The sequence below is a fragment of the Cetorhinus maximus genome, chromosome 16, assembly GCF_964194155.1.
Source record: "Cetorhinus maximus chromosome 16, sCetMax3.hap1.1, whole genome shotgun sequence".
Classification (NCBI taxonomy): domain Eukaryota; kingdom Metazoa; phylum Chordata; class Chondrichthyes; order Lamniformes; family Cetorhinidae; genus Cetorhinus; species Cetorhinus maximus.
Genome location: NC_135894.1, coordinates 89,917,028 through 89,942,719, shown reverse-complemented (window position 1 = coordinate 89,942,719; position 25,692 = coordinate 89,917,028). Strand labels below are relative to the sequence as shown.

The 25,692-nt window shown below is 42.9% G+C and overlaps 1 protein-coding gene across 1 annotated transcript in view; it reads left to right on the top strand.

The window, feature by feature from the left end:
• The first annotated feature begins 1,205 nt into the window (after nucleotides 1-1,205).
• ripk4 (receptor-interacting serine-threonine kinase 4) overlaps nucleotides 1,206-25,692 on the top strand; it is a 45,976-nt gene continuing 21,489 nt past the window's right edge. Inside the window, exon 1 of the mRNA XM_078560328.1 lies at nucleotides 1,206-1,507. Within this exon, the coding sequence (XP_078416454.1) occupies nucleotides 1,326-1,507 (182 nt within the window). The 5' untranslated portion in view covers nucleotides 1,206-1,325. The remainder of the gene's footprint in view (nucleotides 1,508-25,692) is intronic.

Here is a 25,692-nt window from a genome sequence, read left to right as displayed (position 1 = left end):
GTGTAACCATTATGCTTCACATGATTACACTCCTGTGAAGTGTCTTGCAACCTTCTCTTATGTGAAAGGCACTATATAAATGTTAATTGTTGTTGATAATTATTGCTTGAATGTAGTTCCATGGGATCTAGCAGCACATCCACTTCATCTAAATGTGAGTCTAGACTGTGAACTTTGGCCCCAATCTTGACCTTATCTCATGTTGATTCAGCAACCACTGGATCAGGAGCAAGAACCTTTCATATTTACTCAGGCGGCACCTTCCCAGCTGAAGTCCCCCAACTGCTCACTAAGAGATAGGTTCATTCAGCGCAGGCCAAACTAGGACCTGTTGGCCTGTGTGTATCAGTATCCCATCAGTGAGGCCATAAACATTTCTGTTAACAAGTACATTAGCATTTTACATTGATATTTGAGGTGTGTTTGCCTCTGATGTTAGGATTAGATTCTGTAAAAAGACTCCTCTAAATTAAATGGAATTACAGAACAGAAACAGGCCATTTGGTCTAGTGGGTAGGTGTTGGTGTTATGGGTTCCTCCCGCTTGCTTTGTCTAATTTTATCAGCATTTCCTACTGTTGCTTTCTCCCTTGCACTTATTCAGCTTCTCTGTTATAAATGCCTCAACTACTCCACTTATTCCACACTCTCGCCACTTTTTGGGTAAAGAAGTGTCTCATGAATTTCTCTTGGATTTATTCCTAACTATCCTATGTTAATGGTCCCTAAAATGGAGGCTGCTGGTAACAGGGATTGTCCAGACACAAACCTCCCCCCAATTGTCTTGCAGCCTTGCCTTTACTGCGTTTGTTAATTTAGCACCAGATTTGAACCCTGGCCTTCAGGATAAGGAGCTCATTGAGCCATCAAGGGAGTCCTTAACCGCTCCCTTCACTGTGTCTGAGTTCACAGTGTTGGGGTGTGCGGTCCCTCAGTCTCCAGTTGGGTTTTTATCCAGTTCTTGAAACATATATACAAAGTAAAGACCTGACAGGGGTATACCCTGCAGGGAAAGCCTGGCTGTGGTTTAATTGGGAGGACCGAATAAGTCTGTTTTTGCTGAACTGTGTGTGTTTGTTCAGTGCTGGGAGCTTGGAGGGGAAGGGGTTAAAAAAGAGAGGCTTGCAAATTCCTGAAGGGTGGATAACCTCAGAACTGCAATAGGAAGTGATGTCAGCATCGAGTTAATGAACACACCTTGAACACCTGACCAGAGAGATTGTGTTAGCAGCTATTACTGAGAATAGGAAAGAAGGGAGATCCACTCAGACAGCACACCAGGGCGGGAGCCGAAGGAGTTTATTTTGGGAGAGGACCTTTTAAACTATGGAGAAACAGGAGAAGTCCTCCTGGACAATGGGACTCTTAAAGACTTTTGATTCAGATGAGTTTGCGAGCTGGGAAAAGATTGGATCTGGCGGTTTTGGACAAGTTTACAAGGTTCGTCATGTTAATTGGAAAACATGGTTGGCCATCAAGTGTCCGCCGAGCCTCCATGTAGACGAGAAGTAAGTTGCTGACCCGAGTCTCGTGTTCACGGTGCAAGAGCTGAAAATTCTCCTGTCGGTGGGCGCGTTGTTTGTTAAACTCTGTATTGATAATGTGCCTCTTAAAATCAAAGTTGTTATCTGCCAGGTTTACAGTCATCAGTAAGAATATTGTATGTAAAGGCAGTGTGGAATTTTGACTTTCAGTTTAACCCTTCCCTTGCCTGTTTTATTGCTGATTCTGCTCCTGCTGTGAGTTTGATTTGGTCCGAGTTTACGTTGCAAAGAATGGTTTCCTGCAAGATCGTATTACAGAATGACATTGGAATAAAGATCCTACTGACGAATTCTCCCACGAATGATCGTTCTGACATCTGCAAGTGTATCCCCTGCAGTTCTCCTCTCCCCAAAGTGCTGACCCTTATTCAGATATAGTTTCATCCGGCCCAGTTGGCAATCTTCACATGTGAGCTGGGACAAAGATTGTCATCCAGAACTATGGAAACAGACAAGCCTAATCCTGTCCTGTCCCAAGGCAATACACATTCATTATTGGACTCACGGAATATAGCATGCTAGATGACTAATCCGCCCCTGGATGTTAATTGCTCCATCATTGCTGGCTATGCTGCCCATGCCCTAAAATTTGGAATTCCCTTTCTAAACCTCTCCGCCTTATTACTTCACTGTCATCTCCAAGGCACCCCCTAAAACCTAACTCTTTGCTCAAGCTTTGAGCCACCTGTCCCAATAGCTGGTGTCAACTTTTATTTAATTGTGCTTCTGTGAAGTGACTCGGCATGTTAACGGTGCTATATAAATGCAGGTTGTTGCTGTATGGCTCTAGGCCTTTAACTCACGATCTTTTGGGCTGGCAATGATTTCCAATTAGCTCTTTCCTGGACAGCTTGTTTTGCTGACCATTTACATTTTATTCTTTGTTGGTGCAAGGCTCTGGGTCCAATAGGTTCACAGCCTGAAGGAGCTGGCCTCCTCATGTGACAGACTGACATTGACCAGGATATGCCTTTAACAAATGTTTGCCTCGACCATGCTTGTGTAGATTCCAGTTGATTGACTTATAGATAACAGCACCTTAATCTGTTAACTATCGTCAGTGTGTGAGACCGAAGTGATTCACAGCACATTTACATAATGCTGACAGAGAAGCAGCAGTGAAATGGAGAGCCCTCACTGCCCCCACACTCAGCGCACCATCCTCTCCTCGTGATGACATTAAGAAAGATAGACAATCAACAACAATGCATGCGGCATCTTTGAAGCATCTCCAGGATGAAGTTTACAGGAGCATTGTCAAACAAAGTTTGACACTTGAGACCCACAAGGAAGTATTAGGGCAGTTCAAAGAGCTAGGCTGAAGGAGTGTCTTAAATAGGTAAAGAGACTGAAAGGCTTACAAGAAAGAAAAGAAAGATTTGGATTTAATCGGCACTCCTCATGGGGAGAATTGCCAGGAGCAAAGTGAGTCCACACTTGCTGGAAGTGAGACCAGCTCAGCAACCTCCCAGGAGGCGGCTTCTTAATGAGGTGCCTCACTTTCAAAGTTCTGTTAAGGAGGGCATGGACTTCCGATGTTGCCTAATCAGAGGTCCGTACTACTGAAACGACTTTGAGTAAAGTTACAAATGACGGCCTTTGATTGTGACAAAGGTAAAACTATCTCTCCTCAACCTGTCTGCAGTAAGAACATAAGAACTAGGAGCAGGAGTAGGCAATTCAGCCCCTCGAGCCTGCCCCGCCATTCAATACGATCGTGGCTGATCTCATTTCGGCCTCACCTCCAATTTCCTGCCCTCTCCCCATTGCCTTTCAACCCGTTGCTAATTAAAAATCTGTCTTTTTCCTCAAATTTATTCAGCGTCCCGGCATCCACTGCACTCTGAGGTAGTGAATTCCACAGATTCACGGCCCTTTTGAGAAAAATAATTCTTCCTCATTTCTGATTTAAATCTACCACCCCTTAGCCTAAAACTATGGCCCCTCATTCTAGAATGCCCCAGAAGGGGAAACATCTGCTCCACGTCTACTTTGTCTATTCCCTTTAGCATCTTATATACCTCAATTAGATCTCCTCTCATCCTTCTAAACGCTGGCAAGTATAGGCCTAAACTGCTCAATCTCTCCTCATAAGACAAGCCCCGCAATCTCTGGAATCAATCTAGTGAACCTCCTCTGAACCACCTCCAATGCAACTACATCCTTCCTCAAGTAAAAGGACCAAAACTGTGCGCAGTGCTCCAGGTGCGGTCTCACCAATGCCTTGTACAGTTGCAACAACACTTCCCTATTTTTATACTCTATTCCTTTAGCAATAAATGCCAAAATTCCATTTGCCTTCCTTATTACCTGCTGTACCTGCACACTAGCTTTCAGCGATTCATGCACGAGGACACCCAGATCCCTCTGCAGTGAAGCATTCTGAAGTTTCTCTCCATTTAAATAATAAGTCGCCTTTTTATTCTTCCGACCAAAATGGATAACCTCGCACTTATCCACGTTAAACTCCATCTGCCAAATTTTGGCCCATTCACCTAACCTGTCCATATCCATTTGTAAATTTCTTATTTTTTCATTGCAACTTACTTTCTCACTTATTTTGGTGTCATCTGCAAATTTAGCTAAAGTACCTTCTATCCCTGAATCCAAGTCTTTAATATGGATTGTAAATAGTTGGGGCCCAAGGACCGAACCCTGTGGCACCCCACTAGTTACAGCTTGCCATCCAGAAAAAGACCCATTTATCCTGACTCTCTGCTTTCTGTTGGTTAACCAATCCTCTATCCAAGTTAATCTATTACCCCTAAGTCCGTGTGATCTTATCTTGTGTATTAATCTTTTGTGCGGCACCTTATCAAAGGCCTTCTGGAAGTCCAAATATACTACATCTACATCTATACTACATCTATATCTATACTGCATCTAGTATCCCAGTTGACCACAGCATCCTCTTCAACACCTCTCCACTGTCATTCAGCTGGGTGGTACTGCACTCACTTATCCAGTCGTACCCAGAGATTCATCTTCAATGGTTTCTATTCCTGCTCCCACACCATTACCTCTGCAGTCATGTAAGAATTTACCTTTGGCCTCATCCTATTTCTCATGCACATGTTGGCCCTTAGCAACATCATCCAAAAATACAGTCAGGTTCCACGCTTGCGCTGGCAACACCCAATGCGACTTCACCATCATCTCTCCTGACCCCACCACTGTCTCTGATTTGCCATGCTGCTTGTGTGACATCTGGTATTGGGCGGGCAGAAATTTCCCCCAAAAAGGAGCAACTTTATCACTGTCCTTCCACCTCTGCGTTCAAACCTAATTCAGATCAATAAGATGAAGGTTTCCTTTCACTGTTGGCTTTAACAATATCGCTTAAAATCTGGCCCAGAGCACTGAATTGTTTATTAGATGTGGGTGTCGCTGGCAGACATTTATTGCCCATTCTTGGTTACCCTGGGGAGATGATGGTGGACCATCTTGAAGCACTGCAGTTATTCTTTGTAGTCGTTTGATAGCACTCAGGGGCTTGCTGGGCCACATCAGAGGGCCGTAATGAATCATGTGTATTAGTCTCTGGAGTTCAGACCAAACTGCCTAAGGGCTGCAAGTTTTGTACCCTAAACGTTATTAGTGAACGAGTTGGTTTTTTTTACATCAATCTGTTCCAGGTCTGTTGTGGAAAAAATGGTGAAAATTGTGTGGCCTTTCTGCAGACCCTTTGTTCGTCTGCGTCATTTCCTTCACTGTGGGAGAAGAAAGACTCTAAATTGAAGGGGCTGGTGCCTTTAAACCTCCAAACAGCCCTATGTGGTGAACGTTGAGGGATTCATCACAGGCACTGTACATTATTTCAATGTGTGTTCCTTTAAACTTGCAAGGTGCAATTACCATACAGCACTAGATTAAAGTAGAGGCTATCTAAGTTAACTAGGCATCAGTTTGATTCAGTTGGCAGAAACTTTGCCTGATTCAGAAGGAAGGAAACCTGAACATTGAGCTCAGGTTAAAAGATTGTCTAGCCGTTATTGCACTTCTGCTTGTGAGACCTTGTTCTGCATAAAATTTCCACATTCAATTGTGACTCCACTTCAAAAGTACTTCACTGGTTGTAAAGCACTTTAGTACAATCTGTGGAAGAAAGACAGATTTGCATTTCTATAGTGCCTTTCATGACCAGCGCATTCCTCAAAATGCTTTAAAGCCAAAGATGTACTTTTTGAAGTGTAGTCAATGTTCTAATGTAAGAAACGCGGCAACTAATTTGTCCACTGCCCAATCCCACAAACAGCAATGTGGTAATGATCAGCTGATCCGTCTTTGCGATGTTGATTGAGGGATAAATATTGACCAGGGCACTGGGTAGAACTCCCCTGCTCTTCAAAATAGTGACAGGGGATTTTTTTTTACATCCACCTGAGCAGCCGGATGTGGTCTGGCTTTTAACATCTCATCCGAAAGACAGCACCTCCGTCAGTGCACTGCTCCCTCGGTACTGCACTGCAGCGCCAGCCTCGATGTTGATGCTCAAGACCTGGAGTGGGACTTGAACTCGGTATCTTGTGATTCAGCGATTTAGGGAGAGGATCCCAGGGCTGGGCCGATAGGCAGCTGAGGTGAGGGATTTGGAAATAAGACGAGGAAATAACTAAAGTCTGAAGACCCCAAGGAAGGGGTTGAAGTTCCTTGGGGACTTCTCAACTGTGTGATAGTTGGAGCCTGCCTTTTGGCCCTGATTTCCACTGTCACACTATTAAGCTGCTGGAATTCTTTCCTTATACTTCCCCACTTCTCTCTCCTCCTTTGAAGAAGCTTCTTTTTAAAATTTGATCAAGCTTTTGCTCAGCTATGCTAACAGCTAGCTGTTTGGTGCAAATTGTGTCAGAGGCATGGAAGGATGATAAACCGAGTTAATCAGATTGCGATGCTAATAATACCAAGGTTGAGGGTTTTTGATCCCTTACAGGCATTAATTGGACCAAAATGGAGATCTGTTGGCGGCAGAGGGCTTGGCTGACATACCAAATAAGTATTTTGCATCAATATTTACCAACGAAGAGGGCTTTGCCAAAGCTAAATGAGGAAGTTGCTGAAATGCTGGATGAGATAAAATTAGGTAGAGAAAGTGCTGGAAGGCTGGCAGTACTTAAATCAGATACGACAACAACAACAACAACGTATACTTATCGTAACCTTTAACATAATGAAATGTCCCAAAGCGCTTCCCAGGTGTATTATAAAACAAAGTATGATGCCAAGCCACATAAGAAGATAGTAGATCAGATAACCAAAACTTGGTCCAAGCAGTAGGTTTTAAGAAGTGTGTTAGAGGAGGAAAGCAAGGGAAAGAAGTAGAGAGGCGTAGGGAGGGAATTCCAGAGCTTTGGGGCCGAGGCAACTGAAGCCATGGCCACCCGATGGTGGTGCAATTAAAATTGGGAATGCACAAGAGGCCAGAATTTGAGGAGCGCAGATATCGCAGAGGGTTGTGGGGCTGGAGGAGATTACAGATATCGGGAGGGATAAGGCCATGGAGGGATTTGAAAAAGGATGAGAATTTTAAATTCAAGACGTTGCTTGACCAGGAGCCAGTGTAGGTCAGCGAGCATGGGGGTGATCGGGGAATGGGACTTGATGTGAGCTAAGACACATGCAGCAGAGTTTTGGATGACATCAAGTTTACAGGGGGTAAAACGTGGGAGACCAGCCAAGAGCGTGTTGGAATAGTCACGTCTAGAGGTAGTGAAGGCCTGAATTAGGGTAAGTCTGGATAGGTGCATCCGAGGGTGCCGAGGGACGTATAGGCAGAAATTGCGGAGATTACCAACAGATTGTCTTGTCACCATCACATTATTATTTGTGGGAGCTTGTTGTGTAAAAATTGACTGTTGTGTTTCCTATATTACAACAGCAACCACGCTTCGAAAAGTACTCCATTAGCTGTAAAGTGGTTTGGGATATCTTGAAGTCATGAAAAGCACTATAAATGCAAGTTCTTCCTTCTCTTATGATTATATCAGGGTTTTAGTTTCTTTGGGTGGAATCTTCCAGTCCCACCAGCAGTGGGATGTTTGGCGGGCTTGATTTAGTGTGACACCAAAAATCAGTTTCCCGATGGCGGGTTGAACTTTAGCAATTCTGTTCTCGGGACTTTAAAAGCAGGTCAAACTTCCTGACAAACAACGTTGGGAATTCCTTTTGCATGCATTAGGATGCCATACATGCTCATTAAAAGGCCAGCTCGTCAGAATTATGTCCCCCTCCAAATTAAGTTCCCAACCAGTGAGAAATTAGAACGTTCACTTTTATGGCTGCACATAACTAGTGTGCACCTGGCGAGGTTGGCTTCTTCAATGATCAATGGCGAGTTGCCACTGCAGTGACCTCTTGGGGTTGGCATCTACAGACGCTCCCTAATGCTTGAGGCAAGGTGTTGGCCGTGCAAGTTGCACTTAGGATGACCAAGGAAGGGAGGGAAGGTTAGCGGGGAAGGGTGGAGCAGTGGCCGGGAAAAGGTAGAATGGATGGTGCAGGCTTCCTGGGTGCCCTTTAAATATGGCACCCGGACCTTCAAGCCCATGAGGTGATTGCAGGGACAGCAACTTCCTGCCTTTCTTTCTTCCACCACCCCCCTGCCCCACCCCACTCCCCCCCCACCCCCGCTGCGAGAATCAGCGAGCTCCTCATTGATGCGTATTCAATTAGCTGAACGGTGCAAGATCACGTGTGGTCAGCTATCCCGCCCCCAGCAGGAATCACTCCCATTTCTGCACCCATCACTGAACTTAGACTCCAGAATGGAAGATTCCAGCCCTCTTTACTTTTCTGTGCCTTGACTGAGAACAGAATTACTCGGTGAATAGCCCAACTTGTTTTGACACAATGGTTCCTGAATAAAAGAAGTTTGCCTTCGATATAATCAGGAACAGGACGGGGCCGAGGCTTGTTGGGCCTTGGTTTGAAATTAATTTTTTTAAAAAAACTTATTATCCAGCCCAAACTCACCTGTTTCAGAGGTTAGAATTATTCCCGACACAGGTCAGATATCTGAGGGACAGACTAAGCCACTCAATTCAAATACAAGCATCCTGAGGTGTTCACTCGTGCACGGGTGTTTGATTGCTAGCTCTTTTGGAAGTTAAATATCGGTTGTTCGGCTAATTCACAGTCTGGATTTCTCATATGTTGAATATTGCCGGCATGATGGATAAAATTTCTTCATGGTTTTCCATTAATTCTCGGCATAACGGCCTTCATTAGCTTTATGAAGATCTGTACGTCATCCACTCTAAGCAGAATGACATCATTGCTCAGGGAGTACAGTAGCATAGTAGCTATGTTATTAGACTAGTAATCCAGAGCCTGGATCGATAATCTGGATTCAAATCTCACTGTGGCAGGTGGGGGTTTAAATTCAATTCATTAGTTAGATCCAGAATAAAAAGCTCCTATCGGTAATGGTGGCTATGAATCTTTTGGACCCATCTGGTTTACCAATGTCCTTACCCTGTCTGGCCTATATGTGGTTCCAGGTGACAAGCCATTCAGTTGTATTCAAGAAGACAGCTCACCACCACCTCCAGGGCAATTAGGGGTGGGCAGCGATGTCAACGTCATGTGAACAAATAATTGTGTTCACATGACAAAATGATAATGGGTTTCACATCAACTTGTAAGATCTGTTGTAAACAGTCTCCCTCGACCCAGAGATAACTACTGAATGACTGCCTTTCCCTTCACTGGGCAGTGCCTTTACCAGCTAGTCTGTTAAGCAGACTTGGCAGTTATATGATATGCTTCCTAGGTGGGTAACTGAGCTCAGCAGTGTCAGGATGTTAAATTAGCACGCACAGTGGGAATGACACATTGGAGCCAAGTGATGATTGAGCCTGTACTCATGGCAATTCCCCTAACTGTTCATCTGATCAGTGACTCATGACATTCTTCAGACCATCAGTGCTGAGGCAAATCAAAGTATTGCCGATAAAAGCAAAAAACTGCGGATGCTGGAAATCTAGAACAAAAACAAAAATACCTGGAAAAACTCAGCAGGCCTGACAGCATCTGCGGAGAGGAATACAGTTGGCGTTTCGAGTCCGTATGACCCTTCATCAGAACTAAGGAAATCGAGAAATGAGGTGAAATATAAGCTGGTCAACACCCCTTTGTCCTTTTGTCTATGACATCTTTGGCAATCTCTTCTTTGCCTTCACCTATCACTGACCCCCTATCGAGCTCTACCTGTCCCACCCCCTTCTACCAGCTTATATTTCACCTCATTTCTCTTATTTCCTTAGTTCTGATGAAGGATCATACAAACTCGAAATGCCAACTGTATCCCTCTCCGCAGATGCTGCCAGACCTGCTGAGTTTTTCCAGGTATTTTTGTTTTTGTTCAAAATATTACAGATGCTGGAAATCTGAAACAAAAACAGAAAGCGCTGCAAGTATGCAACAGGTCAGGCGGCATCTGCGGAGAGAGAGACGCAGAATTAACATTTCAGATTGGTGACCTTTGTCCCCCATCCCACCCACCTCCTGAATTAAAAATGATAAAGTTAATCAGGTTTCTACTTCCATTCCCTGATCCCTATGTGTCCTGATGGTGAGATCCTAAGTCTTTAAGGCACGAAGCAGGAAGTTCAGTCATATAAATGCTCACTGCATTTATATAAAATTCCCCCCGTCTGCTATTTTAACTGAGTTGTTAACGTTAAATGAAATGAGTTAACACTTCCACTTAAAAAGAACTTAATGCAAATACAGAATGCATCGAGTGCTTTGTACATTTCTCACCAGTGATTTTTCAGGCTACAGAGATAATGTTCAGTGTTGTTAACTGGGCTTTCTCCAATTGATATTAAAAAGAAAGATTTGCATTTAAGTAGTGCCTGTCACAACCACAGAACTTCCCAAAGTGTTTTCTAGTGAATGAAGTACTCCTGAGGTGTAGTCACTGTTGTAATGTGGGAAAAGTGGCAGCTAATTTGTGCATGTACTGCAAATCCACAAACAGCAATGTGATGATGACCAGCTTTTTGTTTCTGCTTTTTGTGATGTTGATTGAGGGATAAATATTAGTGCTGACCACAGGGATAACTCTCCCCTTCTTCGAAATAGTACCATGGGATCTTTTGTACCTTGCTGACAGGGCAGCACTCGTTCAACACTGCCCGGGCACTCCAGCCTAGATTGCTCTGTTCAAGTCCTGAAGTGGGACTCGAACTCTCAACCTTCTACACAGGAAGAGAGGAACACAGGAGTTAGGAGCAGGAGTAGGCTATTTGGCCCTTTGAGCCTGCTCCAACATTCGATCAGATCATGGCTGATCTGGTTGTGGCCTCAACTCCACTTTCCCTCCATAACCCTCAATACCCTTGACTATCAAAAATCTTTTTAACTCGGCTTTGAGTAAATTCAATGACCCAGCCTCCACTGCTTTCTGGGGAAGAGAATTCCACAGACCAACCACTCTCAGAGAGAACATGCTCCTCATTCTTCTTCTTAAAAGGGAGACCTTTTCTGTAGAGTGCTATCAACGACTGGCACAAATTACATCCAGATGATAGGAAAGTTGGATTGTTGGAGCTGCTGTCCATTGGCGGTGTTATTAAACCAAGTACCTCTGCTCAATTGGACATTAACGCCACAGTGCCACAATCAGAAGAAGGGCGGGCTGTTCTAGCGGGGTCCCAACTCCAGACTCTCCTCCAACTCTGAGGCATGCACCACTTGCATGATGCATCACAATAACACTTCTAAGCTTACTTTGCACCATCCTGCGCCACTGAGAAAGATAATGCCACAGGAGTGCCATCATTCGATTCCTACAAGTGCCTACATATAAAAGTCAGAAAAGCTATCAATTTCAAAAATAACTAATGCAGCTCAAACCCCCCCCACAACAGAACTGAAGAGCCCACCACCTGTCAGCCTCCCCACCACTCTTTTTTGATGCTCCTTAAAACCTACTACTTTGACCCAGCTCTTAGCCAACCTCCCAATATCTCCTCCTTTTGGCACAATGTCCATTATGTTTCCTGGTTAAGCAACACCTTGATTATTTTAAAATTCCAATTCTTGTTTACAAATCTCCATTGCTTGCCCCTCCCCTATTTCTGTAACCTCCCCTGACCAACCCATTGAGAAATCTCAGTTGATTTAATTCTGGCTACTTGAGCAACCAGATTTTAATCAGTAAGTTATTTTCCCTCAAGTTTAGGAAGGGAATGAGCCAATTGAGGCTTTTGAAGTGATGAAGGGATTCAATATGTTAGCGAAAGAAGGGAAACCAAAATGACTGAAAATTTTAAATGGGGTCGCGGAACATAGAGAATTGGGGGTGTAACTGCAAGTTTTTGAATGAGGCAGCACAGGTCGAAAAGGCTGTTTTTAAAAAATATATATACACAAGATCTTTGAATTTATAAACAGACATGAAGTACAAAAGATAGAAAGCTATGCCAAACGGTAAATCACTATCGGGCCATCTTTTGTGTCCAATTTTGGGAACGATACTTTAGGAAGGAGGCCAAGCTCTTGTACAGGGTGCAAAGGAGATTTAACGGAGTGGTACTGATTTCAGTTACCTGTGGAGAGTAGAGGATCTAGCATTGCTCTCAGGAGGTTAAAGGGAAAATTGATAGAGGCGTTCAAAATCACGAATTGTTCTAATGGATTAAATAGGGAGAAACTGTTTCCGTTGGCGGAGTGATGGGTAATCAAAGGATACAGATTTAAGAAAGACCAGAGGCGACTTGAAACTTTTTTTCTTTATGCAGCAAGTTATGAACTGTCTGAAAGGGCGATGGAAGCAGATTCAATAATTGACTTCAAAAGGGAATTGGATGTGTACTTGAAGGGGAAAGATTTACAGGGTGAATGGATTACTTGGACTGCCGCTTCAAAGAGCTGGCACAGGCTCAATGGGCCGAATAACTTCTTAGGAATTGGAGTAGACCATTCATCCTCATTAGGCCTGTTTCTCCATACAATGAGACCATGGCTGATCTATATCCTTACTACACCAATACCTTTGTCCCATATCCTCGAATAGCCTTGGACAGCACAAACTTTATTGATCTCGGATTTAAAGTCATTAATTGAGCTGGCATCTACTGCTTTTCATGGGAGAGAGTTAAACCCTTTTACCAACCTTTAGATGATAAAAGCTAATGGAATGTTAGCCTTTTGGGTTTTTTTCATACCTGACCATTACATTTCAGCCACTTGTGTACACGGACCCCTGAATATCTTTAGATCTCCACTGTTCTTAGATTTGCACAATTTAAAACCAATACTCTGATCTAATTTTTGGTCCAATAAAAATGAACTCAGACTTGCCTGCATTGAAAATGCATCTGCCACAGTATTGCCCACTCCCTTAATGTACAAATATGCTCTTCTCTACAATACAAAACAAAAACAGAATTACCTGGAAAAACTCAGCAGGTCTGGCAGCATCGGCGGAGAAGAAAAGAGTTGACGTTTCGAGTCCTCATGACCCTTCAGCAGAACTGAGTAAAGTTAGGAGAGGGGTGAAATATAAGCTGGTTTAAGGTGGGGCGGGGTGGGGGGGGAGAGAGAAGTTGAGGGGGTGGTGGTGGTTGTAGGGACAAGCAAGCAGTGATAGGAGCAGATAATCAAAGATGTCACAGACAAAAGGAACAAAGGAGTGTTAAAGGTGGTGAAATTATCTAAGAAAGTGTGCTAATTAAGAATGGATGGCAGGACACTCAAGGTACAGCTCTTGTGGGGGTGGGGTGGGAAGACTGACGACAGGGTATTACAGTTATAGATTTAAAAATAATGGAAATAGGTGGGAAAAGAAAAATCTATATAAATTATTGGAAAAAACAAAAGGGAGGGGGATGAAACGGGAAGGGGGTGGGGATGGGGGAGTGAGTTTAAGATCTAAAGTTGTTGAATTCAATATTCAGCCCGGAAGGCTGTAAAGTGCCTAGTCGGAAGATGAGGTGCTGTTCCTCCAGTTTGCGTTGGGCTTCCCTGGAACAATGCAGCAAGCCAAGGACAGACATGTGGGCAAGAGAGCAGGGTGGCGTGTTAAAATGGCAAGCGACAGGGAGGTTTGGGTCTTCCTTGCGGACAGACCGCTTCTCTACACTACTTATTGCACCACTGATTTCATGTCACTGGCAAACTTGGACATATGGCTCTCATTGTATTATCTAAGTTATTGACAAACATAGAATCATAGAATGGCCTCATTCTGTGCTGTAACCATTCAGCCAATTGTGTCCATCCATATTCTGCAAGAGCAAGCCAGCTTCTCTCACTCCCCCACTTTTTTCTTGCAGCCCTAACTCTTTCTCTTCAGATAATTATTCAATACCCTTTTCAAAGCTACAATTAAATCTGCCTCCACCTTATCTGTCTCTTAACTGTTTGCTGTGTTTTAAAAAAAGTTTTTCCTGCTGTGCCTTTTGTGTTTTTGGCATTCAGTTTACATTGGTGTCCTTGATTCTTGACCTTTCTGCCAATGAGAAGGGTTGCTCCATAATTACTCTTTCTAGGTCGCTCATTATTTTGAACACCTCTATCAAATGTCCTTTCAACTTTCTCTAAGGGAAACGAACCCAATTCCTCCAATATATCCCCATAACACAAGTTCCTCATTCTTGGAACCAGCTCATAATTTTTTTCTGCATCCTCTCAAATGGCTTCACATCCTTCACGAAGTACAGTGCCCAGGATTGGATGCAATACTCCAATTGAGGCTGAACTAATGTTTTATGAATGTTCAGCATAACCCTCTTGCATCGTACTCTATGTCTCTATTTATAAAACTTAGGATCCCGAATGCATTATTAATCTTTCTCAACCCGCTATCTTCAACGATTTGTACACATAGGTGGCAGGTGTCTCAGGCCCTGCACCCACTTGAGCATTCCTTCCTTTTTCTTATCGCTTCTCGTTTTTCCTACTGAAATGTAACACTTCATACTTTTCTGCATTGAATTTCATCCATAATGTGTCTGCACATTCCATCAGCCTGCCTGCATCCTCTTGATGTCTATCACTATCCACTGCACAGTTCACAATACTTCCAAGTTTTCTGTCATCTGCAAATTTCCAAATGGTGCCCCTGTACACTCAAACTCTGGCTATTAATATAGATCAAGAAAAACAGTGGTCCTAATACCAATATATGGGGAACACAGCGTCCTCCAGTCTGAAAAACAACTGTTCTCCAATACTCTGTTTGCTGTTGCTCACAAAATTCGTATCCATGCTGCCACTATTCCTGTTATTCCATAGGCTTTAACTTTGCTGATGAGCCTGTCAGGTTACACTTTATTAAATGCCTTTTGAAAATCTATTTGCACTACCACATTACCCTCATCAAACCTCTTTGTTATCTCATCAAAAAACTCAATCATGTTGGTTAATCGTGATTTTCCTTTAACAAATCCATGCTGGCTTTCCTTAATTTCCAAGTGACTGTTAATTTTGTCTCAGCTTATTGTTGCTAAATGTTTTCCCACCACTGAGGTTAAACTGACTGGCCTGTAGTTGCTGGGCTAATCCTTACACATTTTTTGAACACTGGTGTAACATCCAGTTTCTCAACCACCTCGTTTTTCAATATGATTTTGGAAGCATGTTCTTTCTTGGTAAAGACAGATAAAAAGTATTTGTTTTGTAGCTCAGCCATGTGTAAATCTACATTCTGATTCCTAATTGGCCATACTCCTATTACTATTTATATGCCTACACAAGACTTCTTGATTCCCTTTTATCTTAGCTGCCAGTCTCTTCTCATACTCTCTCTTTGCTTCGCTTTATTTTTTTTCACTTCCCCTATGAGCTTTCTATATTCAGCCTGGTTCTCAGTTGTGTTGTCAACTAGTCACACCCACCCTTTTCCTACTTCATTTTACTCTCTATCTATTTTTGTAATCCAGGGAGCTGTGTCTGTTTGTCCTACCTTTCTCCCTTCATGAGAATGTACCATGACTATACCCCAACCATCTCCTCATTAAAAACAGCCCATTGTTCTGTTACAGTTTTTTGCCTGTCAACCTTTGTTTCCAATTTATCTTGGCCCATTCAGATCCATTCTCATCCTATTGAAATTGGCCCTCCTCCAATCAATTATTTTTACTCCGGATTGCCCTTTTTCCCTGCTCCTTTTTCCCTGCTCTAGCGTACTGAATAATTGAGGCTCCAGTACTGATCCTTGTGGGACACGTCTAGTCACTTCCTCTTCAATTCAAGTACATACCCATTAACTCTTTCCTTATTCTCGGCCTAACCAATCTCTTAACCAGGTCGTTAATTCCGTGAGCTTTAATTTTAGCAAAATGTCTCTTGTATGGAACCTTTCGAATGCCATTTGGAACTTCGCTTTAGCTGTGCTGCATGATTACATGTATTCCTAAAATTAGAGTTGGCCTATTTAATAGTGAAATCAGAAAACACTCTTTCACACACACACAAATCTTGAACTCTCTCCTCTCCCAAAAGGCTGTGGATGCTGGAGCCGAAGCATTCAAGATTGAGATAGATACACAGATTATTATCAGGTAATAGTATCAATGGAGATGGGTCAAAAGCAGGTACGTGGGGCTGAGATACAGATCAGCCATTATGTAATTGAATGATGGAACAAGCTTGATGGAGTCAATGACCTACAGTACTCCACCCTGTTGACACAGGATAAATAATTGCATAAGAAAAGAAAATTCACCGCACGCAGTGAAAACCTTTTATAATGTCACAGGAGAAAGTCACATTTCAAGAGAGGACTTCTAAATTGTAGAGGAGCATTTACATTTTCTGATGGCAAAAGAAAGCAGAAAGTTTTCTTCAAGAGTCTGCTGAGGACTTTAATGTGCAAATTAGCAGGTATCTAGGAGAGGTCAGACTGTTGAAAAGTGCTGTATTGTCTATTTAAGAAAACAAGAAAATGATGGACAGGGAAAGACTTAGACTTACTGGTCTGTTAAACCCGCCCCACACAACCATGATGCCCCATGCATCACATGACATTCCCAACTGCACCTGTAGCCAATGTAATCGCTTGGGAGAGGGAAAAAACACAGTAAAACTGGCAGGGAACTGGAATTTTCTTTTTCTTTATTCTTTCATGGGATATGGGCGTCATTGTTAAGACCAGCATTTGTGCCCATCCCTTCTTGCCCTTGAACTAACTGGCTTACTAGGCCATTCCAGAGGGCAGTTAAGGGTCAACCACATTGCTGTGGGCCTGGAGTCACATATAGGCCGGACTGGGTAAAGCGGCAGATTTCCTTCCCTAAAGAGAAATAGTGAACCAGATGCATTTTTATGACAGTTGAAGATAATTTCATGGTCATTGCATGAGGATTTCTTCAGCTTTATCAGCAGAAATCAGGCCAATTGGGACCCATCAGCAACGATACTCATTTGCACCTCAAGTAGTTTAATGGCGATTTAACTACTTGAGGTTATGGTTGAGAATGTTAGAATGCACGGAATAAGTTAAACATGGTGTAGAATAATGGGTTAATAGTTTTTATATAACAGCTTTAGTGGTTATGATAATGAAATAGTGATGTATATCATGATATAACAGATACAGCAGCAGTCATGTGCATGAGACAAAGAAGAGAAGATGGAATAGTCTGTACAAAAGAAAGATGTACCTGCCTAGAGCTTATTGTGTATTATGGTGTAAATTAAGTAGTTTTTGAAGAAATTTACTGGTGTTAGACCATCCTGGTGGGGGATGGAGATGTAGAGGGATTGGATGTCCATGGTGAAGAAGAGGCGGTTGGGGCCAGGGAACTGGAAGTTGTTGCTATGACGTAGAGCATCAGAGTAACCGTGGATGTAGGTGGAAAGAGACTGGACAAGGGGAGGGAGAACGGAGTCAAGATAGGAAGAAATGAGTTCTGTGGGACAGGAACAGGCTGACATGATCAGTCTACGGGGCAGTCCTGTTTGTGGATTTTGGGGAGCAGGAAGAAGTGGGCTGTCTGGGTTTGGAAGCTGTGGAGGGAAGATCTCCAGAAGAGATGAAGTAAGTGACAGTCCTGGAGTTAGACCTAATTACTCATAAGTAGAGGGAAATCTTCCCATTGCAGATTATGCTGCAAGTTACCTGAAGAAAGATCCAAATATTATTCAACACTGAAACCAAACCGCATAGTACTATTCAAATTACACAGCCTGGTTAACTCGTGCACTGTTTCTTTCATCTTGAAAGACAGTTTTATTATTCAGGTGCTAGACTCCAAGTATTTACAAAGAAGAGTTGTATTGGATTCGAAACGTTAACTCTGTTTCTCTCACCACAGACCCTGTCAGACCTGCTGACTTTTTGCAGCATTTTATGTTTTTACTTCCCATTTCCAGCATCCACAGTATTTTGCTTTTGTCCAAGTATTTACTCTCGTTTGCAATCAACGTCTGAATTTTGGAGTCAGAAATAAAGAGGAAATAACGATGTTTTACAATGGGTGTATATCATCTGCTTGCATAGGATTCATTAAAAACCATGGAACAATAGTGAAAATATGCAAACTCATGGCAAATGTCATGGGGAAAGGATGTCACACAATCAGATCTCCAGGAATATGTCAAACCCTAAAAGGGAGATGAGCTGCATCAGGGCAATCCTTTTCTTGAGATTGGCCAGTTCATTGCAAATTGGGATCAAACTTGGCATATTCTTGCTCCTCTGTGACTCACTTGGTGATGCATTGGCTAAATGAGCCATAGGGGATCCAATATTTTAGACTGTTAAATGCTGTATGCAAACTAACTTTGGACACTCGAGCAGATTGATTTAAGAAACAGCAGGCAAAGTTTAATGGGTATGAGTGTTGTGAGATTAGACATGTTAGAACAGGAAATAAATTTAATGTATACCTGTGGGTGGTGGCTACTTATTCAACTTGTGTGCGTGACTACTGTTGATTACCAGCTATACTACAGCAGTGAAAAAAAACAATTGGATGTAACCATGTTGCAGGTGCAGCAATGCTTCTGGTGTGCCAATGGCAATAATTGTGTGTGGGCGAAAAGTGTGTGTGCTTGGTCCAGTGCTGAAATTTAAAAGCTGTTTTTGATTGTTGGTGGGGGGAGGGGGGCGGGGTGATTTTATAAGTGGGCTTGATGGGTGATGTAGATGCTTGCTGCCTCCTGAACTTGTCAAGTCTAAATTCCCAATGTTCAACAACAATGACTTGCGTTTATATAGCAGCTTTTAACACACTTAATGCTTCTGTGGCTGCCTCAAGATGTTTATCAGACCAAATTAGGTACTCAGCCACCTTGAGCTCTTTTGACAGGTGACGAAAGGTTTTCTCAGAGGTAGCTTTTGAGAACTGTCTTAAAGAAAGGGAAAGAGGTGGAGAAGTTCAGGGAGGGAATTCTAGAGCTTATAGCCAAGGCAGCTGAAGCCACCACCAAGTGTGTGTGGGTGAAAAACACGTGTAACTGTCCCTGCTTTATGTGCACAAATTAAGGGTTTTGTGCAGTAGCACCTAACATGAATGGCAGACGACAGATAATACCAGAGAATGTTGATGGGGCAGACATTCGAACGAATCATCACCGTCACAAAGACGTGTGATCAGCTTGGGGTTATCCAGTGTCGCCAAAGCTGTCGGGCGAGCTTGGATTGGTTTTGATCTGATAAATGCATGCAACTCCACATGGGTCAGTGCTCGTTTGCATGTATGAGCTCTAGAATTACCACAGTTATCCAAGTAACGTTTGGAGTGACCAAAGGAACGGTAACTGATTTAATGAGCCATTCGCAGTTTCGCTGTAGCTGCCATGAGTGCTGAGACTTGCATGGCTTAATCTTTGAGACAGGTATGCTTGTAACTGCCCTTGACATCAAGGCAGTGTTTCACCGAGTGTGGTATCAATGAGCCTTAGCAAAACTGGAGTCAATAGGAATCAGGGAGAAAACTCTCCACTGGTTGGAGTCATACCTAGCACAAAGGCTTGTGTTTGTTGGAGATCAGTCATCTCAGTTCCAGGACATCACTGCAGGAGCTCCTCAGGGTAGTGTCCTCGGCCCAACCATCTTCAGCTGCTTCATCATAAGGTCACTGATGATTGCACAATGTTCAGCACCATTCGTGACTCCTCAGATATTGAAACAGCCCATGTCCAAATGCAGCAAGACCTTGGCAATATTCAGGCTTGGGCTGATAAGCGGCAAGTCGCATCTGTGCAATAGAAGTGCCAGGCAATGACCATCTCCGACAATGCCTTGACATTCAATGGCATTGCCATCACTGAATCCCCCACTATCAACATCCTGGGGGTTACCATTGACCAGAAACTGAGCTGGACTAGCCATATAAATACTGTGGCTACAAGAACGAGTCAGAGGCTGGGAGTTCTGTGGTGAGTAACCCAACTCCTGACTCCCCAAAGCCAGTCTACCATCTACAAGGCACAAGTCAGGAGTGTGATGGAATACTCACCACTTGCCTGGATGAGTGCAGCTCCCACAACAATCAAGAAGCTTGACATTATCCAGGACAGAGCAGCCTGCTTGATTGGCATCCCATCCACCACCTTAAACATTCAGTCCCTCCACCAGTGATGCACAGTGGTAGCAGTGTGTACCATCTTCAAGATGCCCACCAAGGCTGAGTCCAAACCCACGACCTCCAGCACCTAGAAGGACAAGGGCAGCAGATGCATGGGAACAACACCACCTGAAAGTTCCCCTTCAAGCCATTCACCATCCTGACTTGGAAATATATTGCCGTTCCTTCACTGTCGCTGGGTCAAAATCCTGGAACCCTGTCCTAACAGCACTGTGACCTAGCCAATGATGCCTACATCCTGTGAACGAATAAAAAAAAAAGGCTGATTGAAAACTGAAAGCAAGTGGCTATAGGGCTACACCTGGAGGTTGCTGTCCCTGAAGAGGAATGGTTGAAAATTGTCAATGTAATACTGGCTAGACTGTCTTCCTGTTTGTGAGTATTGGGTAGTTACACAACAGCTCTTAGAATCTCAAAAACTGAGTGGAACGTTGAATACTGGTAAAAGTGGCCACGAAGCTGTTCAATTGTATTAATGTCCTTGAGGCAAGGAGACCTACCATCCTTGCCTGGCTTCTATGTAACTCCAGACCCACACTATTATGGCTCATGCTTAACTGCCATTCGAATAGCCATCCAACTTCTCCTTTGTATCAAAGAAATTGCACTGGTTCAGGAAAGCAGACCACCTTGGCCTCATCAGGACAATTGGTAATGTCCAATGAATGCCAGTCTTGCCAATGATGTCAACATTCTGTATTAATTTTTTAAAAAATCGTAAGTAGATGATAGAAAGTTCTAGATATTGGTCTTGCATTATGGTACAGCATTTTCCCCCAGCACAGCAAATGAAAACCTAATCTTTCCTGGGCGTGATGATTTATCAGACAAGGAAATTGTTGTTTCTGGACTGTCAGTAAGGTGACCTTGTGTGAGGATTTAGACTTAAGTGTAGTGTTCAATTGTTTGATTATTAATCAGTTCCCTGATCTATGTAACGTTATTTGATTGCTTAAGCTTGCGGGCGCTAGAGAGCTACTTAACAGAAGTTTCCAGAGAGAATACCTGGACTCTGGCTGTGACCATATGTGTATATAGAAAATCCTGTAAGTTCTGAAGTATTTTAAAGTATTGTAAATAAACCTGTTGTAGATTTGGAACTAGTGTCACCTCTGCATTACTTTTGAGATAAATCAGACATCCAAGATATGCAGCAACAAAAACAGAAAATGCTGAAAAAACTTAGCAGGCCTAACAGCAACTGTGCAGAGAGAAACCAGAGTTAACATTACGAGTCCATATGACCCTTCATTGACTCTGGTTTTCCTCTGCACAGATGCTGCTAGACCTGCTGAGTTTTTTTCCAGCATTTTCTGTTTCTGTTTCAGATATCCAGCATCTGCAGTATTTTGCTTTTAAGATAAACAGCAAACTGGCGAACACACAACATTAAGATTCTGATGGCTAATTGGAAAGATGGATAATAGATGCTTTACTGCACCTTTTAACAATTTGTATTTCTATAACACATTTACACAAAGCTTCCTCGGTACAAACTCCTTTAGGGATATGATTTTCTGTGTATTTGGATTCAATTTGGGTGAAAAGCACATATCGGAAAATTCAGATGCTATGTGTTGTGCACGTAATTACACGTTGCCTGAATTCCTTCAATGTTTTGTTTGCCTGTCAATCCCCGCGCCTGAATAGTCCTTGGCTCATTATAATGACTGTTCCCAAGGTTAAGAAGCCATACATGCAAATTTCCTACAATTACACTGGCTCGAAAGGGTGCGAAATTAAGTCCATGGTTTTAGTTGCAGCAGCAGCAAAAAAACAGGTGAGCCACATCAAAAATTGAAAACTTCCCCCCAATTCCACCTCCTTAAATGGAATAAAGATAGACAGGCTTGCATTTATGTTCTGAAGAAGAGTCATACGGACTCGAAACGTTAACTCTGTCTTTCTCTCCACAGATGCTGTCAGACCTGCTGAGCTTTTCCAGCAATTTTTGTTTTTGTTTCAGATTTCCAGCATCTGCAGTATTTTGCTTTTATCTTTGCATTTATGTAATGCCTGTAGCAACCTTGGAATGTCCCAATGCTTTGCAGCCAATGAAGAACTTTTGAAGTGTAGTCATTGTTACAAAGTATGAAACACAATAAATTTTGCAGATTGCGAGCTTTCACTAATAGCAAAGTGATAATGACCAGATAATCTGTGAAAATGATGCTGGTTGAGGGGAAAAAATTCTTCTTCTGAAAGTGCCGTGGTATCTTTTGCATCCGCTTGAGGGAGCAGACATGGGTTCTGTTTAATGTCGCACCTGAGAGACAGCACCATTGACGGTGCAGCACTTCCTCAGTACTGCGCTTAGTGTGTCAGCCTAGATTTTGTGCTCATGTCTCTGGAGTGGAGCTTAAACCCAGAACCTTCTGGCCCTGAGGTGTGATTGCCCCTAGATGTGGGAACTAACGGGCATTAATGTTGGTTAGATGGCTTGAAACTTTAATTTTCATTCTTTATGGGTATGTTTTGCTGTATCTCACCCATCACCCATGTGCTGACTGAGCTATATTGGCTCTTGGTTTGAATTTGAATGCAAACTGGCATTGGCAAAATTTGGTAGTACTGAACTCGAGTATTGCTAACAAAAGAGACATGCCAAAGCTTTTTGTCTTGCACTCAGCAGGACACTTAGTAAGTACACCAAATGTAAAGCGAACAACAATTTATGTATTGAAGATTGTTGTTCATGTGGTATCTCCCCTTTCAAAGAGAGAAATGCTGTCTTATTTACCAGTTGCCATTGAAGGTGAGGGTTATGACAGCAACAAGTAAATGTAACTTATGACATATACATTTGTCACATTATCCTAACAGACAATTCCAGAAACAAGGTGGCACTGTGCCAATCAAGTTTCTACCATTGAATAATTTAACCCCACCAAAATTATAAAATGGCCCAGTGTCATTGTCTATGACTTGTCTTTTTTCCAATGTTCTATAGCTATCCATGTTGGTGTTCACAAGTTTGAAAAAGATGAGGAAGGTCATTCATCGTTTGTATGAATAGAATGATTGCAGATTTGCTAAAGTCATGACTTTCTGCTTTTATCATCCTAGCCAGATTAATGGTGATAACTCCCCTCATCATCTTCGAAAAATGACATGAAATCACAACCTCCTCTGCTATTAGTGAAGGGAGGGATGCGAAGTCCATTATTGGTAGCGTTGCTGGTACATAGGGGGCAGATTTACATTATGGTCCCTAATGGTATTGACATTAGTTGGCCATGGTACTCTGCACCCAGAGGAAAGTGCCATACCCCAAATATATAAACAGCATTGCCTCCAAATATAAAATAGGGCATGAAAGGCAGGTCAGGTACAGAGCAGGATGGCAACTCTCTTCCTTTGCAAAGCAGGACTTGCGTTCAGGCTGGGTGTTATAATGTCCTCAGTGGGCTGGGTGGAAGCAACTCGGACAATGGCTCAAAGATCATGGTGGGCCTTTCTCCATGAAACAATACAGTCCTTGTGTAGGAAATTCCAGGATCGTGCCCCAGCACTCTTGAAGGAACAGTGATATATGTTCAAGTCAGGATGGTGTGTGACTTAGAGATGGGGATGCTCCCAAGAGACTCTGAATCACGTTAGATTATTGGATTGTAATTCAAAAGTGTTTTTGACTAAGCTTTTGGTCATCTGCCCTAATCTCCCCATATGTGGCTTAGTGTCAAATTTTGCTCCGAAATGCTCCTGTGAATTTCCCTGGGACATTTTATTATGGTAACAGAAGAACATATGAATTCAGAGCAGGATTAGGCCACTCAGCCCCTCAAGCTTGCTCTGCCATTCTAAGATCATGGCTGATCTGATTGTAACCTCAACTCCACATTCCCACCCACTCCCAATAACCCTCCACCCCCTAGCTTATCAAGAATCTATCTAGCTCTGCCTTAAAAATATTGAAAGGCACTGCTTCCACCACCTTTTGAGGATGAGTTCCAAACACTTGTGACCCTCAGAAAATATTTCTCCTCATCTCTGTCTTAAATGGGCGATACCTTATTTTTAAACAGTGACTGCTAGTTCTAGATTCTCCCACAAGAGGAAACATCCTCTCCGCTTCCTGCATAGACCCCTCAGGATCTTAAAGGTTTCAATCAAGTTGCCTCTTACTCATCTAAACTCCAGCAGATGTGGGCCTAGCCTGTCCAACCTTTCCTCATCAGACAACCCTCCCATTCCAGTTATTGGTCTAGCAAACATTCTCTGAACTGCTTCCAACGTAAAGACACATAAATATAAATACAAGTTGTTGGTGGAAAAATGCCTATTGAAAACTAGGTCCTAACTCAGCTTTTATGAGAGAGCACATTATGGGCAGTGATGTGTAAAATGAACATTAAACTGGATATTTCTTCTGAAAAGAAGTGGTAAAGTAAATTGGCCTCTGAATAGAAGGAATTGAGATACTGGGTAAACGCTGGGACTTATGGTTGAGTGAGCATTCACTCTTTTTGACAACTGAAAGAGTCTTAATTTCACAGAAATGCCATTGAATTTGAGGTGCAAGTCATGGGGCATCTGATGTGGACACCCAGGAGCAGTCCAACTGAAGTCGAGATAAATTCCAGGAAGCCTGGATTATTTATTACTCCAAAGCCGAAGGGTAGGGATACCACTGTGACTAAATGTATTTCTGGAGGTTTCATCACATGACTTGCTCCCAAGCTCCAGCCATTAGCCAGCCAACACATCCATCCTTGTCTTCCTACGCCAATTGGAAAGCAAAAAAACAGCCATTGTCAGCCAAACGGCCTTTTTACCCCACTTTCAATATTCCTGTATCTGGTAAAGAAAAATGTTCAAAGAAAATTTAAAGAAAAAAGCAATCGTTTCCAATGTCCTGATAATTTTTCTCCAGGGTTGCATACAACAGTGTCCTGGAGATTAATCTTCAATTCCTGGAGACTCCAGGCCAATCCTGGAGGGTTGGCAACCCTAGGGTTCTGGGGCGAGTGGCAGATTGAGGCAAGATTTGTGAACTAAACATGGAAATAGGGGTGGATTCCAGCTGTTGTCCGGCCAGTCTACCTCGATTTTCCCCCAAGTAGGCCTTTAGTTGATGCCGCGCTACATTGATATAAAAATAGAAGATACTGGAAATGCTCAGCAGGTCAGGCTGCATCTGTAGAGAGAGAAAAACAGAGTTAACGGGCAGAATTTTCCGGTTGGCGTGCGGGCGCGGGCCCAATGCGCCGATGCTTAAAATGGCGCGTGATGACGTTGGCCGTGTGTCCCAATGCCATTGCGATATTTCGTTTGGCGGGTATGCACCGGGGTTGGCTATGCACCAGCCAAAATGTAAACGGCCTATTAAGGCCATTAAAAAATTAATTAAAGCACTTAAGAACGCTGCCTGTCCAAACTTAAGGTTGGTGGGCAGGCGAAAAGCCCAAGCGGCCTTAATGTTTTTCAGGAAGTCTCACCCACGAGTGGGATAGGGTTTCCTGAACCTTTTTTATTAATAAAAAAAATAAATTTTCATTAATATAAAAACATGCCCCCCCTCATGTGACAGTCACATGAGGGGGCATGTTCAAATACATTTTTAAATCTTTTCTGTCATCGTTTTAATATCCATTCAATCTCCCTGAG